Source organism: Emydura macquarii, unplaced genomic scaffold (assembly GCF_026122565.2).
Source record: "Emydura macquarii macquarii isolate MOO-44397 ecotype Brisbane River unplaced genomic scaffold, CSIRO-AGI_Emac_v2 contig_2531, whole genome shotgun sequence".
Classification (NCBI taxonomy): domain Eukaryota; kingdom Metazoa; phylum Chordata; order Testudines; family Chelidae; genus Emydura; species Emydura macquarii.
In genome coordinates this window covers 7,879,336-7,897,559 of record NW_027132668.1, presented here as the reverse complement: position 1 = coordinate 7,897,559, position 18,224 = coordinate 7,879,336, and the positions used below count along the sequence as shown (strand labels likewise).

General features: G+C 39.8%; 1 protein-coding gene across 11 annotated transcripts in view; it reads left to right on the top strand.

Moving 5' to 3' along the window:
- MCF2L (MCF.2 cell line derived transforming sequence like) overlaps positions 1-18,224 on the top strand; it is a 260,528-nt gene that overhangs the window by 146,051 nt on the left and 96,253 nt on the right. For 10 of the 11 annotated variants that reach the window (XM_067563667.1, XM_067563670.1, XM_067563666.1 and 7 more), the window contains one exon: positions 12,592-12,675. In XM_067563667.1, the coding sequence (XP_067419768.1) occupies positions 12,592-12,675 (84 nt within the window). Of the gene's footprint in view, positions 1-12,591; positions 12,676-18,224 lie in introns of those variants that run through there. The other variant, XM_067563676.1, reaches the window with a different exon arrangement.

Here is an 18,224-nt window from a genome sequence, read left to right as displayed (position 1 = left end):
CCTGGCAGCTGTAGCACCGGCTAAGGTTGCATTGCCGGTGCATGAAGGGGTGCTAAAGGTGATTAAAGCCCTATGGCAGATCCCATGCTCCCTGCCATCAATATCTAAAAGGGCTGAAAAGAAATATTATGTTCCAGCCAAGGGCTATGAATACTTGTTATCACACCCACCCCTGGGATCCCCAATGGTGGCTGCTGCAAATGAATGGAATAGGCAGGGCCAAGTGAGCTCAGCACCTAAACACAAGGACAAAAAGAAGCTGGACTTGTTTGGAAGAAAGATTTATTCTACAGCCAGTCTTCAGCTCAGAATCTTCAGTTGGCAGGCACTGTTGGGGAGATACAATTATAACATTTGGAACTCCATAGCTAAATTCAAAGACTTCCTGCCACAGGATATGAGGTAGAAGTTTATGTCCATCTTGGAGGAAGGCAAGACTGTGTCTAGGGCCTCTCTCCAAACGGCATTGGACACTGCTGATTCAATGGCCAGGTCAGTGGCTTCAGCAGCGTCCATGCATTGATGTTCTTGGCTGCAGTCCTCGGGATTATTCCAGGAGGTGCAGCAATCCATACAGGATCTCCCTTTCGAGGGCAATGCCTTATTTTCAGAGCAGACTGAAACCAGGCTTCATGGCCTGAAAGATTCCAGGAGCACTTTACGCTCCCTCTGCCTGTACAAACCACAGGTGTCTAGGAGGCAGTTCCGGCCTTCACAACCACTGCCTAGATTCTTGGTCAGGCAAAGAACCTACAAAAGAAGGGACAGAGACAAAGGCTTTAAGCATCGCTGCCCACTTAATCCTCCTCTGCTACCCAGTTGGGGCCCATGACAAGGTGGCCCGTGACAGGCGTTTTGAGGGTGTGCCTGAGGATGGTGTCCCAGTCTGATCCCAGGATCCTTCCCCCATTTATTTCTGAATTGACTGTCCCCCTTCCAGGCCAGAGTCTTTCTTCCAGAGTACTGGTTCCAAGCCATGTCGGGCCTCATTACAGACATGAAAACCCACCTTATCATGGCTGCCCCGACATGTCTCAGACTTCTGGGACCCATAGCAGCCTGTACTTATGTGGTCCAACATGCGCTTCTACATCTCACACCCCTACAGTTGAGGCTAGCGTCAGTCTACGTCCCTGGCAGACACAATATGGACCATGTGGCTGAAAAGAAGCTTCCTGTCCGATGCCTTCCTGCTCTCATGGGCGGAGGCGCTGCTATACGCCTTCCTGCCAGTACTGTTGATTCACAAGGTCCTCTTGAAGATCAAGAGGGATAAGGCGAACATGATAACGATAGCTCTGCCATGGTAGCACTGGTTAGGCCTGCTGCTGGAGCTTTTAACAGCATTTAACCATTAGAGCTCCCACTCTGGCCAGACCTACTCTCCCGGGACAACAGCCTTCTGTTGCATCTGGACCTAGCATCGCTGTACCTGACAGCTTGGCTGCTGCATGGCTGAACACAGAGGAGTGAGCTTGCTCAACGCAAGCAGAAATCCTTCCCCCAGAGCAACATACCTGGCCAAATGGAAGAGGTTTTACTGTTGGGCTTCGGACCAGAACCTTTCTCCTCATCGGGCCTCAATACGGTCCATGTTGGAGTACCTGTTACATCTCAAGCGTCAGGGCCTAGCCTTCTCATCACTTAAAGTTCACTTGGCAGCTACTTCAGCCTTCCGTCCCTGGTCCAAGATAGATCAGTTTTTTCCCATCACATGACGATCAGGTTGTTGAAAGGGCTGCAGAGACTTTACCCAAAGGTTAGGGAGCCTAGTTCTGTCAAGGCTCATAGGCTCCCCTTCGAGCCGTTAGCTTATTGTTCTCTGCTGCTCCTTTTCTGGCAGGTCGCCTTCCCAGTGGCAATTATCTTGCCATGAAGGGTCTCCGAGATTAGAGCGCTCACCTCAGAACCACCATACACAGTATTCTGTAAGGACAAGATCCAGCTGCGACCCCACTAGCCTTCTTACCAAAAGTGGTGTCATAATTTCACAATAACTAGGACATATTCCTACCGGTGTTCTTTACAAAACCGCACGGATCCAGTGAGGACACACTGGACATTAGACAGGCCTTGACCTTCTACATCCAAGAGGACTAAACCCTTCCGTAGGTCAATGCAGCTCTTCATTGTGGTGGCGGATAGGATGAAAGATCTGCCAGTCTCCTCCCAGAGGATCTTCTTCTGCATAATGACCTGCATCGAATTATTTTATGAACAAGTAAAGGTGCCTCCATAGCCCACTCTATCAGGGCGCGAGCCTCATCAGCAGCCTTCCTGGCACAGGTGCCAATCCAGGACATCTGCAGAGCTGCTACCTGGTCTTCAGTCCATACCTTCGCGTCCCATTACAGTATAACCCAGCAGCCTGGGACTACACCAGCTTTGGCAGAGCAGTGCTGCAAACATCTGTGAACTCCAAGCCCACCCTGAAGGATACTGCTTGTGAGTCACCTAACATAGAATTGACATGAGCAAGCACTCAAAGAAGAAAAAATGGTTACTAACCTTTGATAATTGTTGTTTGAGATGTGTTGCTCATGTCCATCCCATGATCCGCTCTCTGTCTTCGCTATTGGTGTTGATGGCAAGAAGGAACTGAGGGGCGCAGGGCTGGTGGCGCCTCATATATCGGCACATGAGCAGAGGGCTCCAGTGGGTGCCAGAGCAGCCCTATGGATACTGCTAAGGCAAAAAATATTTGAAAGCCATGCATGTGTGCACGCATACTCCTAACGTGAAATGGACATGAGCAACACTCGAAGAACAACAGTTATGAAAGGTTAGTAACTGTGTTTTTTATTTTGGCATGGAGGAATGTTATTTGTTCTCCAGTAGCTGGATTTCAGAACCTGGGCTCCAGCCCAAGCAGGATTATCTATGTTGCTAGTTTTAGCCCTATAGCACAAACCCCGTGAGCTTGACTCAATTGACCCAATTAATCAATTGAGTCTCTCTGCCATGTGTTTTTGTTTTTGTTTTGTTGTGTAGACGTACCCTAAGCTTCATTGAAAGTCAATAGAACTTAGACTCTTAAGTCTCTTAGGCACTTTTAAAAAGTTTATCCATGGTATCAAATTCTAACAGCATAAATCCAAAACTAACTAACTTCCATCTACATTGTATACAGACATGGATTTCCCCCCAAATTCCTGCTAGTCTCCAAGGGCAGATTACTTCTGCCACAGTCTGGCAGGAGTAATTTCAGTGGAGTGGGGTATAAAGTTTATATGGTATATACAAAGATATAGATCATCCACCTTCATCCCTAAACCTTGCTATGTAACACCTTTCTATTTCAATACAATAAGCCAGTACAATTTGGCCCATGGAGCAGAGTTAAGGACTGAGTGGCGGTAATACAGTAATTGTGAAAATCTTTTAACATTTTTTGTTTACTGTAGGTCAGAGCTTGAATATACTGAATATACATACATTTTTGTGTTTAATTTCCTCTTTTTAATAATAGGCCTAAACATCTAGGGCCTGATTTCCAGAAATGCTTAGATCTGGAAGTTGAGGTTTGGTTTTCAAGAGGTTAGATCTTGTTTAAGCATCTACTGGAAGTGGTCAGACTTTCAGCACGCAACAGCTCCCATTGTACTCAACATCTGAATGCAATGGAAGCTGTTTCATGCGTACCTCTAGCTCCCTTTTTATCAGCATGGGAAAGATGGGGTGGTCAGAAATTCCTCCTATGATGGAGTTCTGCACTTCCTGCTTCGTTTGTTAAGTTTATTTTTAAAATTAAGCTTTGCAGGGGCATATGTATTTGAAAATCAGTGGCCATTATAAGAAATCTGCACTATGACAGAAGGGAGTGCATTCAGCACTTGGATTATATTCAGTTACCCAGGCAGTTTTGTATTTATTAAATTTAATACCTTTTCAAATATAGGCTTAGCAGATAATTATCTAGAATTGGGAATCCGATATATAGCCCAAGGCTACTCTAAAGACAGAGTAAGTTGATGCTTTTGACAATCTTTAACATCACTTTTGTTTTTAGAATTTAAATTTATTCTAGCTACAATAAATATATCCTGGAGATTCGTCCCTTGTTGCTGTAAACATCTATTAGCTGAATCACAGGGGTTTTTTTTACATCACTCATAGTTTTAGTTGATATAAAAATAAGACTCAATAGGTCTTGGACTGTCTTGCAGGACTAGGGCTGATACTGTGTTTCTGGGGGAAAGTATCTGACCATCTGGATGAGATCTGTCTCTCCCAAAGTGCAATCCTGGGCCCATTGAACTCTATGGTAGTTTGGCCATTGACTTCAGTACAGCCAGGATATCACCGCAAGAGTTTTGTCATTTTTACTGTGTTTGGTCTCCTGCTGGAGTTGTAGTATGGAGCTGAGATTTTGTGATGCTCATGAAAAATATGGATGTTACTGGACAGCAGAAAAATCTCATTCCTACTTTAATGCAGCACAGGCTTGATCATGTTGCTGTACCGAAAACCTGAGGCAGCTTGTAGAGGTCGGATTCTGGCATGTGGTGATATTATTATTAATTATTTTTATCATTATTTTGAACTGCTGAAGTGACAGTGGTATGACCTCACTTGTTACCATGTTCTTATAGCCAGAGGAGCTTGTGATTTTTATGGGAAGGAAGTGCCCCAACATAGCTTATTTTGAGATCTTCTGTTGTAAGCTGGGCCAGTTAGACTGAGATTTTCAAGTTGTTTTGTCCTAGGGTACTTTTTTTTTTTTTTTTTTTAGTAATTTTTCCACTGTTTGATCCTGACTCTGAACTGAAGAACTGTGGGACAGGACTATGCTTTGTGATGGCAAATAGAAATCACAGCTGTTTCTATATTTGGTTTTTTTGCAATGTCACAAATGATGTTTTCTATTTTATACTTGTATAATTTTTCTATACTATCTTAGAATTAGGATGCTATGGTGTTCCTATGATCTATTCTATAAGATGCTTTTGAACCATTCAGTGTAGGTTTCTACCCGACTCCGCCTTTGCTTTTCACTGCATTTTGGCCTCCTTTGTTCTGGTGGTTCATTGCAGCATTTTCACGGGAGGGTCTGGATGCACCAGGAAGACCTGACATGATAACAAAACATTTAAAATAACTTCAGTTTATCCATTCAAACGATCGTCTAAACCAGTGGCTCTCAGCTCTTTCCATATTAGAATACCGCTTCCATTCATTAATATAGAATGGACTGCGTGGCCCTAACTCCAAGTGTCAAACTTAATAAAAAAAAGAATTCTTAATTCATAATTTAGTTTCAGAAATTTTCTCTCTTTTTGACAACTAATTAGGCTTACGTTGGTAATTCCGAGAACTGTTACTCTAGTACGTTTGTACAAAAGTTGATCGATTTTTTTCCCCTTTATAATTCGTTCCATCTGACGATTCCAGTGTGCTTTACAAACATTAATTCTTCTGTATAACACCCATAAGAAGTACAGTGGGTAGGTATCACCATTTTACAGATGAGGATACTGTGTGATCTTGGGAAATTCACAGCACATATGTAGCAGAGGCAAGAATAGAAACTGTAACTGCTGACTCAGTTTTATGATTTAACCACGAGACCAACCTTCCTCATATGTCATGATGGTTTTTGATTCCTCAGTTGATCACTTATGATTTTTACTGTGCCTCTTTATTGTGCATTTGGGCAAAGCTCTTTCTTACCTTTCATTCTTATGATGTTGGTCTTCTGTTTTAAAGGGATTTTTCTTCTTGCTTAATTCATTTGTCACTGAGGATGGCTTCAATATTCACTGTGAGACTTCTGAATATTGACTTCAGTGAGTTGCTAAAAATTGTCATAATTTATTAACTTTGTTACTAATGAAATCACTCTTTATACCATTTTATCCTTTCCTTACAAAACTGGTCCCAATCCAGCAACCTCTACTCTGCCAATAGTCCTATTGATGTCAATAGGGCTACTGGCATGAGCATGAACAGGAGTGATGGATTATGCCTACAGTAACTGTTCTGTCTATAGTTCTGATATTTTATGGGCATTTTTCCTTTTTTCAGAATATCTATTGTAAATTTAAGTTTGGCCCCAAATTTTGGCTTCTTTAAATTTAAAGAGATAAATTAAAGATTTTATTAAGTTTAATATGAATAGAATTTAAAATTTCCTGTGTGCTTTGTAACCTGACAACATTTTTCTAGTGCAGGAGAACCAGAAAAGGAAACTGTCTAGAACCAAAACTAAAACTGATATTAAAAAAGTGAAAGTATTTTATCTTACTGTCTGACTGGAACGAAATGCAAAGTTTACCATATATTAGATTTTTAAATAAAAGTCTTTATAATAGTCTTAAGTCTGGGTCTTGCAATGTGCTTCGTGCAGGTGAGGACTGCATTCTTGTCAGATCGGGGTTTAAGATGTTATTTACCCTATAAACAAGTGTTTTTAAATTAATACATCTTGACAGTGTCCCTGTTTCTTATCAGTTTGTCTCATCATTTTAAACTATATATTGACCACTGTCAGTCTTTGATCTGCTTTCTTTCTTTGTCAACTCTTTCATTCTCACTTAACTGCAGTCTATATATCGTCTTTTGAAGTTCTGGAGCATTCATTCAATCACATATTAAGCACTGTAGAAGTGAGAACTCACTCTTGTGTCCATGGTATCTGAGACAAGGATGAGGTGACTTTGGATATGTCTACACTGGAGCAGGAAGTGTAATCTCTAACTTGAATAGATGTGCTCAATCAGAGCTAGCATGGGTAAGCATGCTAAAAATAGAAGGGCAGCCATGGTGGTGTGAGCAGTGGGACACGCTAGCTGCCCTGAGTACAATCCCTGAAACTGTAGGCACATGCTCAATTGTTGACAAGTTTGTCACTTGGAGGCCAGTTAGGATGCATGTGCATCATTACAAACGTAAACCCCACATAATCTGGAGATGACTTGAGCGAAGATTTACTCCTCCCTCCCCTCATGTATTTACTCTACAAACAGAATTCCCCCTCAGACCTGTTCCAAAGGATTAAATAGTTTTCATTATGTCATAAATCTGTAATGTGGTGGTGTTACTTCAGACGGAATTAGTCTGAGGCAATTTTGATTTGCCTTTTCAGTTTTGATATTCCCCTTCTTGTGTGATATTTTATTAATTCTGAAGTGTATTAACATCATAAAGTCCATGCAGAAAATAACTGTCTAAACCAGGCAGTTATACAAATTATGCATTACTGAAAATATGTAGTCTAAAGCAACATACACAATGCACAATACTCTTGAAATACACAAACTGGCCTCCAAGTGACACACACTTGTTGACAACTGAGATTGTTAACTAGCTAACATATATACAGATCAGACTGTCGTAAGTATAGCTGGCTGAAACGTAGAATTTCTATTCGGTGGACAATTCCAGTATTTCACAACAGTTTTTGGTTCTGATTAGGAACGAGAACTTGAAATTTCCTCCTGGGAAAAAAAATCTAGAAATTTTTGAATTTGGAAAAATCTTAGTCTTGGTTCAATTCCCCCTTTTCTCCCCCCTTTCTCCCCCGCCAAAAAGAAAATTGAACAGGTGGCTGCCCCAACTCCAGAGGAATCCTCAAGCTGCTCCTTGGTCAGTGGGAGTCAAGAAAGTCCCCCGTCATGGAGCAGAAAGTCTAGAAGCCCTGAAAGCCCCATCTTGAACTGGTGCTTCCAGGGTTGCTAGGCTTCTGGCTGTGAGAACCCCAGGTTGAGCTTCTGCCTTTATGGTAGGGAGGCTGGAAGCCCTGTGGTGCACAAACCTGAAACAGTCAGCATGGCAGATCTGCTCCAGAGCCACAGAACCTGAATATATGTCCATAAAATACTTTGGGTTGGTTGAATCTTCATTTTCTGACAAAAATTCTCAACCAGCTCCAATTATAAATCTTATTGTAGTATGCGTGACTTAAATGATGAATATATCAATGTGGTGATGAAACTGAGCAGTTTCATGGTTGAATGCAGTGTTGTTGTAGCCGTGTTGGTCCCAGGGCATTAGAGAGACAAGGTGGGTGATGTAATGTCTTTTATTGGACCACACCTGAATAAGAGCTCTGTGTAGTTCAAAAGCTTGTGTCTGTCACCAGCAGAAGCTGGTCCAATAAAAGATATTACCTCATCTACCTTGTCTCTCCAATTTCATGATGTAATCTGTTGATTTGTCTGTTGTCCGTCTGTTTGTCTGTTGATTTGTCTGTTGTATATATATACATATATACGCACACACAATAGATGACATGACAAAGTAGACAGCATGATTTGTCACTCTTAATATTTACCTGGACACCAGGATTTACAGGACTGATGGTCAGAAGAGCAGGTGATAGGAGGAAGAAATGGAGTGATTTATTTCCACAGTGTTCCTGTGGAAAGGCTTTTTGGAAAAGATGCGTAAAATATTTGTATAAGACTTCATATATCCTCATTCTCACCCAGTGTGTTCTCGAAAAAAAGAAAAAAAAAAAAACAAGCAAGAAAAGGAGGCATTTGTATGCTGGTTAAGTAGGGAGCAATGGGAAACTGTTTTTTGAAGGTTTTTTGAGTGTGTAATTTGGTGGTATAGGTTTAACCAGGTAAGGCTCTGATTCAGTGATTGGATTCAACATAGGCACTAACATTTTGGTCATGGCATCAATAAAATCAGGCTGTCTGTAAGCTTGAGAAAAATTAGAAAAGGCTGTTGCTTGTTTGGATAAGATGAAGCTCCTTTATATAATGCTCATAAGGACACTAATAAGATTGTTCATATGTGTTGATATACAAGGAGGGTGGTGATCAGTGTGCGATTGGGGGCATAAAAATGTTTCCCTGAATTTTATGAAAAATGATACTTTGGATACTCAGAGTTGTCAGGCATGCAATTATCTGTCCAAAACTGGGCATGCAGAATCCTTTAATTTCAATTTTGCTAGGAGCTTAAATTGCTGCTATGAAAATAATTCTGTCTGTTCCCGCAGCTGCGGGATACCTTACTGTGTCTGTATACATTTTTGGAAAATGGAGGCTTTGAATCTGTAATCAATCTGGATGGTCAGATTGGTCCACCTGTGCACATCTGTTTGCAGGGTCAGAATCGTAGATTCTAAACTGTGACACTGCAGATGGAATCTTCGTTATGTTTCTATTATCCAACATTAAAGTCCCCCTGCTTTTTTGCACTTGATTTTTCTTCTCTGTGGGAGATCTGATCATCCAAGACTGATCTTTCAATAGAAATTAAATAACCGAATTAAGTTATCTCCTGTACGTATCAGACAGTTTCATAATAGGAGGCCCCAATAGTTAATCATAATTAACAGTTAAACATGTCGACTTGTGGATTTGAAAATAAAATATGCAGAAATCTTTTGGCCAACTAGTTGTTCACCAGTTACAGAAAGATAGTCTTGATCAATGTATGACCTTGAAAGAAGTTATCAGTGCTGCTTCTGTCAAGTTGCCAGAAAGAGAACAGTAAAGTTCTGTTTCAGAAAATAGTCATTACTTATCTGAAAAAATGAAACTGGTAATTCTTTGACTACTCTTAAAAATAGCACTTCTCAGAATTCTGCTTGTGAGAGAGTCGTTCAATTGAAAAAAAATTCCTCTCTGATTTTTAGTCTTCCACAGATTTTAATCAACCTATTGTTGTTGTTTTTCCACATTACTGGTCTTTAGGTTCATTTCTGAAAGATTTTTCTTTGGTGGCTGAGATAATTTGAATTTTCTACTCCACACCATGCGCTTTTTATAATTGGATTGTGCCTGACAGGAGATCAGAAGTAAATTCCAATTATATATACAGGGTTTTCTCTTTTTGGAGAGAAATGGCCACAAGTCTCTTAAATACTTAAAGATTTAACCAAAGCAGAAAAATGCCAAGTTAGGATTGAAACTCTATCCTTATTTTGATTAATTAATCTGAGTATTAGATACAACTAGAAAAATGTGTTATAGTAACAAGGCACAAAAGGTAAGTTCTTTAACTTTTCATTATTGTTGTAGGTTTCAAATCTGCAAAAAACATAGAAAATTAATGGAAGGTTTGATATTTTTGATCCTGGTGAACGATATTTTAAAATTTTCTCTTACGTTGTGATCATTGCTATTAAGCCCCAAAGACATACAGGTGGTTAGAACTGTATAATTATGAACAGACAGATGAAGATGAGCCCTAGCTGTAAAATTTTAATCCAAAATCCAAGTCTGTTTGGACTGGGATTTTTGTTTGGCCCATTTATGTAGTCATAGGGGTGAGCTGTGAACTTCGATGCAGCTTGACAACCTTGACAAAGGTTGAGGATTGTTCAGATTTGGGGTTTTGGTACAGGACTATTTCTTGATTCAGCTCATAAATAGAAAGAATGTTTAGAATATTGGATCATTAAATTGGTGGTAGTCTCTAAAATTACACTTAAATACCATCAAATCCAAAAAGGATAACAGAATAGATGAATGCTCATCATGGCTTTTAAGTACCAGACTACTTGCAGGATATACTGCTCTTGTGAAAAATACTTCTCATTGTCCCATTGCAATGGTAGACCGTGGGCTTTTCTCCATTAATGTTAGCTAAATATGCCCAAATGGTATTTACATGGCAAAAGCATACTCCAGGACTGGCAGTGGAAACAACTGGATGCTCCGAATATAACTGTTTCCATCCCCGTTCACCTCTTCTCTTCTGGCTTAGAGAAGTATCAGGAACCAAAAATGTGTCAATAATAATAATATTGTTCAATAACAGCAGGTAGTACTAGACTGGCACTATTCTATTTGGTCAGATCTACATTTCCAACTGATTTTTTCTATAATATTATTTAGATATTTTAATTTCAAATACGTTATTCACATAGGCTCAGTTCTGATGGTCAGATTCAACCATGTGCTGGCAGTGGTATTTCAATGAATGTTAATGTGAGGGCAAAATTAAATATGTAAAACCAGGTGAGAGTCAGACACATTGAAAACAAGAATGAAAATGAGAAACAGTGCCATGATGGTCCACAACAAAACAAGAAGAATGCAGAGAGAATCCTTTATACAATCACAGGAGCAACAATATTTCATATTTAGATTACCTGAGAGAATGCGACCACAGCTCTAAGACAGAAACCACAAGTCTAAAACAGGGACAGCCACACTTCCTTGTCCAACAACCAAATTTGAAATTTTAGCTGTCCCAGGTCAAATAGAAGATTAGGGTTGGAAGGGACCTCAGGAGGTCATCTAGTCCAACTCCCTGCTCAAAGCAGGACCGACCCCAACTAAACCATCCCAGCCAGGGCTTTGTCAAGCTTCACCTTGAAGACCTTTAAGGATGGAGATTCCACCACCTCCCTAGGTAACCCATTCTCGTGCTTCGCCACCTTCCTAGTGAAAAAGCTTTTTCTAATATCCAACCTAGACCTCCCCCAGAGTAGCACTCACAGATGGGAGGCTCCATCCTACAGCCATGCATGCTCGCATCACCCAAGCCAAGCTGGGAGGCAGGCAGAGGGGGAACGGGATGCATGGAGGCAAGCAGCGGAGGATGAGAGCAGCGTGGGCGAGAGCAGCGCACACCTCAGTGCATACTGCAACACAGCAGGCTCCAGTCACCCTGCATACACGCCGTGCCTTGGGCTGCAGTGTCAGTGTCGTGCTCAGCCCTAATTAGCCCCCCACATCAAAGTCCATTTTTACTATGGCAGGAAATTAAAGATTGGTAAAATGTGGTTGTATTTGTCATTAATCAAGCTAAGATAATAGGATATTAAAATTCTATGCTTCCAGGAATAATTTGATCACTGAAGTCAACAGGAAATGTATTCTTCCATGATTGTTATAGCACAGTTAACCCAGGTGCATTACATGTCGTGAAGGTTCCTTCCTCTGAAGTATGTCTTATCTATCTGATATAACATGCCAATCATCACCCTACTATTTAGATACTGGATATTAGACTAGATGGACCAATGGTCTGATTTGGAATAGTAAACCTTATGTTCCTATTATAAAGAGTATTCATTGTGAAAACTATTTTTTATTATTCTTAGACGTTTTCATTCAAGAACATTTGGGTTTAATGGCTAGTGTAGTGACTGCCATTCTGCATGTGGACATGTTGCTTCATCATGAAAACTTTTAGACATATTGATCTGTCTGGAGTTGCCTACGTAATTTTTTCCAACATTCTGAAAAGGTTACTTACTGTGTGTACGTTACAGGAGGGTTTCAGCTAGATTTGACTGCATATACATAGCACCATTTTAGGCTTTTAAAATAAATGATCTGACCAGACTGTAATGAAATTTGAGTTTGAACTTTAAGTGCAAAATCAGATCTACCTCTATCCCACAGTATAATCGCATCAAAAACATTTGACACAACAGGCATCCTATCCTCCTTACTCTTAGCAAACCAATGTTACATGTAATCATTTGTGAATATACCAGTCCTGCTGCACATGAAAAACCAAAGGATTGCTCTTGCCAGAAGATTGAATGACTTTCTCCAAACATATGACAGGCATTTCAAAATTTTAATAGCTTTATATGTGACTGCTGTAGAACTGACATTCTGTGTGGTCTGTGATAAAATTCTCCGTAAAATGACACAGCATTGTTTTCTGTTCCAGACGAAATCATGCATCAGGATATTGTTCCCCTCTGTGCTGCAGATATTGAAGACCAGTTAAAGAAGCAATTTGCCTACCTGTCAGGTAAAGACTGGAAACTTCCTAATGTATCTATTGTTCAAATGTGTGGTTTAACTGTTGTTTCTATCCACACTTTCACATAGTCACTGAACCCTATTATCAAGGCATCCATCATTTTCTGGTCTGTATTCAGAATTATTCATAAAGATATGCTATTTTGGAATTTACAAAAAAATAAATTGTTAAATATAATTGAAACTTGAATTATTTATATCATAGCAAATAGTGCCAGCTGGCTGACTTTGTGGGCAGCACCACAGCTCTGTAGATCTATAGATAAGGAGAAAGACAACAAAAATGATTAAGGGTCTGGAACAGCTTCCATATGAAGAGAGATTAAAAAGACTGGGTCTTTCCAGTTTGGAATCTGATAGGGGGGATCTGATAGAGATCTATAAAATCATAAATGGTGCGGAGAAAGTGAAAATGGAGGTATTATTTACCCCTTCACATAACACAAGAACCGGGTCACCCAAGGAAATAAATAGGCAGCAGGTTTAAAACAAACGAAAAGAAGTAATTCGTCACAAATGGACAGTCACCCTGTGGAACTCGTTTCCAGGGGATGTTGTGAAAGCCAAAAGTATAAGTGGGTTATAAAAAGAAATAGATAAGTTAGTGGAGGATAAGTCTATCAATGGCTATTAGCTCTTGTGTGTCTAAGCCTCTGACTGCCAGGTGCTGGGAGTGAAAGACACAGGGGATGGATCACTTAATGATTGCCCTAGTCTGTTCATTCCCTTTGAAGCATCTAGCATTGATTGCTGTCAGAAGATTGGATACTGGCTAGTTGGACCATTGGTCTGACCCAGTATGGCCATTCTTTTGCCTATCCCTAGTCTCTGTGCAAGTGGTATATGATTGGATTGGCAGCGGTTAGACAGACCTTAGGGTCCTGGGAAAGGGAGGTGGAGGATCAGCTGCTCCAGACCCTTCCCCCATTAGTCCAGAACACATGGAGTTTTTGCCTAGATGGAAAGGGGGACAGGAGAAGAGAGATTTCTCCATCTGGGCCTGCTGTCCATTGGTCAGATTGTGGGGGAAGGGAAAGCTGATTGGCTCCCTTGGTTTGTCCATTCCTTTGCTATATATAAAGCCCTTGCAGGTATATAGGAGCCATCTGCTGCAATTGCTGCCCTGGCCAATAATGGAGGTATAGTTTGAACTGCAATTAGCACCCCCCATGCCATTAAAATTAACAAAGCTCTGGCCTTTCTGTGCAAATACAGAGATGGATATGTTTCATTCTCCTGTGTGTCCTGATCAAAGCAGTGCTTTGCTTGGTACAAGTTCATTAAATCTCATTGTGTTCATGGTTCATCATTAGTTATAATGACTGTTTCATTTCTATTCTATGGGCTGAACTTGAGATTTATTTCTTCTGTGATGCTGATGTTTTTTTTCTTTTATGTACAACATTTTTTTTTAAGTATATCAGAAGCAGGAACCCTGCTAAACAACCAGTGGGTCCTCTGGACTATCGAGATGCTAAAGGCGTGCTTGAGGAAGATAAGGCAATTACGGAGAAACTAAATTAATTCTTTGCATTGGTCTTCATGGCTGAGGATGTGAGGGAGATTCCCAGACCTGAGCCATTCTTTTTCGGTGACAAATCTGAGGAACTGTCCCAGATTGAGGGGTCATTAATTTATCAATTTGTTCCAAAACCTCTTCTAAACAGTAATAAGTCACCAGAACCAGATGGTATCCACTCAAGAGTTCTGAAGGAACTCAGATGTGAAATTACACATTAGTAATTTCTGGTACAGTTTCTGTGCCAGATGACTGGAGGATCGCTAATGTGCCGCCAATTTTTTAAAAAGGCTCCAGAGGTGATCTTGGCAATTACAGGCTTGCAAGCCTAACTTCAGTACCAGGCAAATTGGATGAAACTATAGTAAACAATAGAATTATCAGACACATAGACGAACACAATTTGTTTGGGGAAAAATCAAATTGGTTTTCATAAGGGAAATCATGCTTCACCAATTTATTAGAATTCTTTGAGGAGGTCAACAAGCAGGTGGACATGGGTGATCCAGTGGATATAGTATATTTAAATTTTCAGAAAGCCTTTGACAAGGTCCCTCACCGAAGGCTCTTAAGCAAAGTAAGCTGTCATGGGATAAGAGGAAAGGTCCTCTCCTGGATTAGGAGTAAATGGTCAGTTTTCAGAATTTTATATAACTTATCTCTTTACTGGACCTAGCGGCTGACTGGGAGCCAGGGACTGAAATGCAGTAAAGGGGGCTGTGCAGATTTTTGTTTTAGCTTCTTGATAACCAGTGTGGGGAATCAGAAGCATTGTTTGCGGCTGGTTGAGAAGTCTGACTTCAGTGTCACCCACCAGTGTTGGGAGAATCTGCTTTCCTTTTGGAGCTTGCCCTGACCTTGGCATTTGCAGGTGGCTACCCTAGGCAAGGACAGGTCAAAATACAAAACTACTCAAGATAGTTAAGAACAAAGCAGACTGAAGAATTACAAATATATTGGAACTGGAAAAGGTACAGAAAAGGGCAATAGAAATGATTAGGGGTATGGAAAACCTCCACATGAGGGGGGATTAATAAGACTGGGACTTTTCAGCTTGGAAAAGAGATGTCTGAGGGGGGATACGATAGAGGTTTATAAAATCATGAATGAGGTGGAGAAAGTAAATAAGGAAGAGTTATTTACTCCTCCTCATAACACAAAAACTAGGGATCACCAAATAAATTGACAGCAGGTTTAAAATGAACAAAAGGAAGTATTTCTTCACACAATGCATAGTCAACCTGTGAAACTCCTTGCCAGAGGATGTTGTGAAGGTCAAGATGATATTGGGGTTCAAAAAAAGAGCTAGATAAGTTAATGGAGGATAGGTCCATCAACTATTAGGATAGGCAGGGATTGCTGTTTGCCGGAGGTTGGGAATGGCTGGCAGGATGAATCACTTGATGGATTACCTGTTCTGTTCATTCCCTCTGAAGCACCTGGCATTGGCCACTGTCAGAAGACAGGATACTGGGCTAGATGGACCATTGGTCTGAGTATGGCCATTCCTATGTCTGAGCAAAAAATAAGTTAAGATATCTTATCTTAAAGTGAGGACCTACTTGGAGGGGGAGATTGGAAGTGAAAGACCCTCTGGTATTTAATGTAAAATTCTCTTGGTATGTGTTAGGCCTGTGATGCTATAAGGGCTTGTCCTACACTGAAAACACTACAGTGGCACAGCTGCACCATTGCAGCGGCACTCCTGTAGCACTTCAGTATAGACACTACCTACATTGATGGGAGGGGTTCTCCCATTTGCTATAGTTAGTGCACCTCCCTGAGAGGCAATAGCTATGAGGATAAGAGGGACATAGTGCTATCTGTGTGGGGACTTGGATCTTCTTAATAATGCTGCTTGGGGTGTGGATTTTTCACACCCCTGAGCAACATGGTTATACCAATCTAATTTTCTAGTGTAGACCAGGCCTAAATTTCTGTTTTCTAACTAGGAGCAAAAAAGCTTGTGATAATTTTATATAAGAAACGGTCTTACTAGATAACTGCAAGAAGGATTTACTACTTTTTCCCCAGCAGTGAGTTAAATCCTATTATGAATAGAATGGATGCAAGCCAACTGAATGCAATTTAAGATTCCTTAGCCACCAAGATTCTTTATTTCACACAGCCACAAGCATATTCAGCACTTATTATGTCCACAGTGCAGTGGAGCTTAACAAGAGCAGCCATTTCTCATTCCAGTTTATTGAATTTGTACTTAACCCCTCAATTTGTTATAAGTAGATGTTTCTGTTTTAAAAGCTAGTAGAACTGTTTAACTATGGGTTGTAATAATTATCTTTTTTGTTGCAATTTATCATTATAATGCAATTTTTAGTCTATTTTTGCACTTCATATTTATCCTAAGGTATGTATTAAAGCGAGTTAATAGTTAACTTTCAGTGCTGTACTGTACAGTGTTGCTATGTGCTATGGGAACACAAAAGCAGTGTTTAATATTCTGTCACTGTAGTTATGTAACATCTTACTCACACTTGCATTGTGACTTTCTGCTATGCCGTTGAGGATATTTATTTTTGTCGTGGGAGTGTTGATTTTTTTAAATACTTGTTTGACCTTGAAAATAGGTTTCTAATATAAAATCCCATACAGTTGATGGAAGTATATAGATTAAGAATATTTTTATTAAATAATTTTCCTTTAAGAGATTTTTAGGCATGGTGCATTATTTATTGCCTTAGGTGGATACTTAAAATGTAGCAAAAATAGCAGTGCTGCAGATAGTTGAATATGTAGTATTTTCTCTAATAAAATATATTATTTATTTAGCTTTGTGAAATATTTGTCTGAATGCAGGACTGTAACAGAGAGTCACTGAACCTCAGCGCAAAGCCCTATCCACCTCTGGCACCTCGTATGGATAGGGACCACGGTCCTTTCTAAGCCTTTTTGAGATAACTGATCCAGAGGTACTCACTAACTCTGAGTTGTCTTTTTCTCTTGAGAGTAAAAATTCTTTCATTTTCTGCAGTGATAAGCATTTCTCTCCCTTTGTCAATAGCTCCATCCAAATTATATTTGAAATGAAAAAAAAAATACTTTGTATTTAAGAAATAAAAAAGTGAAATACTAAAACTAAGAAAAGCATTTAAATGCAAATCCACTTAGTCACAAGCTATGAAAAATCATGCTAATACAGACTGAGTTTAAAAACTGTAGTTATTGCCCTTAGATATTAGTATGCAGACATTTGTTCTACCTGATCTATGGGTAGCAGTCTGTCTAAACTCCAGACAGGGTTCCAAGTGATTCACTTGTATAGCAAGTCCATACCCCCACAATTAAAATTTTGTTCCTTGGCATGTCCCTTTATTTTTCTCTATAGTCCTTGTTCTCTCTACAGAAGAACCTTACTTGTTTTTGGAAGTATGAAACATTATCATTAGAATGTTCAGACATTAGGTCAGCTGTTCCTCTCAGACATCAGTTTGAATAGCTCACTCCCTACAGCTTTATTTTTATTTTACTTTACTGTCTTTTCTATTTTACTTGGTAGTTTACTCTTTTATCTTTGTTTATTTCTCTTTGATAGAGAATATTTTAATTTTCTTCTGTGCATCAAAGTGTTCTCTCAATCCTTTATCTTTTCCAAGGACATCCTCTCCCTCTGTGGGTGATAAACACCTTGCTTAGGGCTTAGTTCATTAGCACTTCATGTAATTTTCTCACTCAGACACTTCCTCAGATTTTCTTTCTCCGTTGAGTGGAAAGTTACCATATATCCTCTGCATTCAGACTTAAACTCCCTGCAATTGTTTATGCACAGCTACATTATAATAGAATGTAGATGAGTAAGAACAGGCAGACAAGTGTATCTTATCAAAATGTTATCTGCACAAGTTAATTGTCACAAGCACCTAGAATATCCATAAAACCTGATAAAATACAAATAACTCTTCCGGCCACTACAAATATTAAACCACTCATTCCAGCCCCCTTTTCTATGTATTGTTCTTTGGTACAACATGTAATGTCGAACAAAATAAAGATTAGATAAT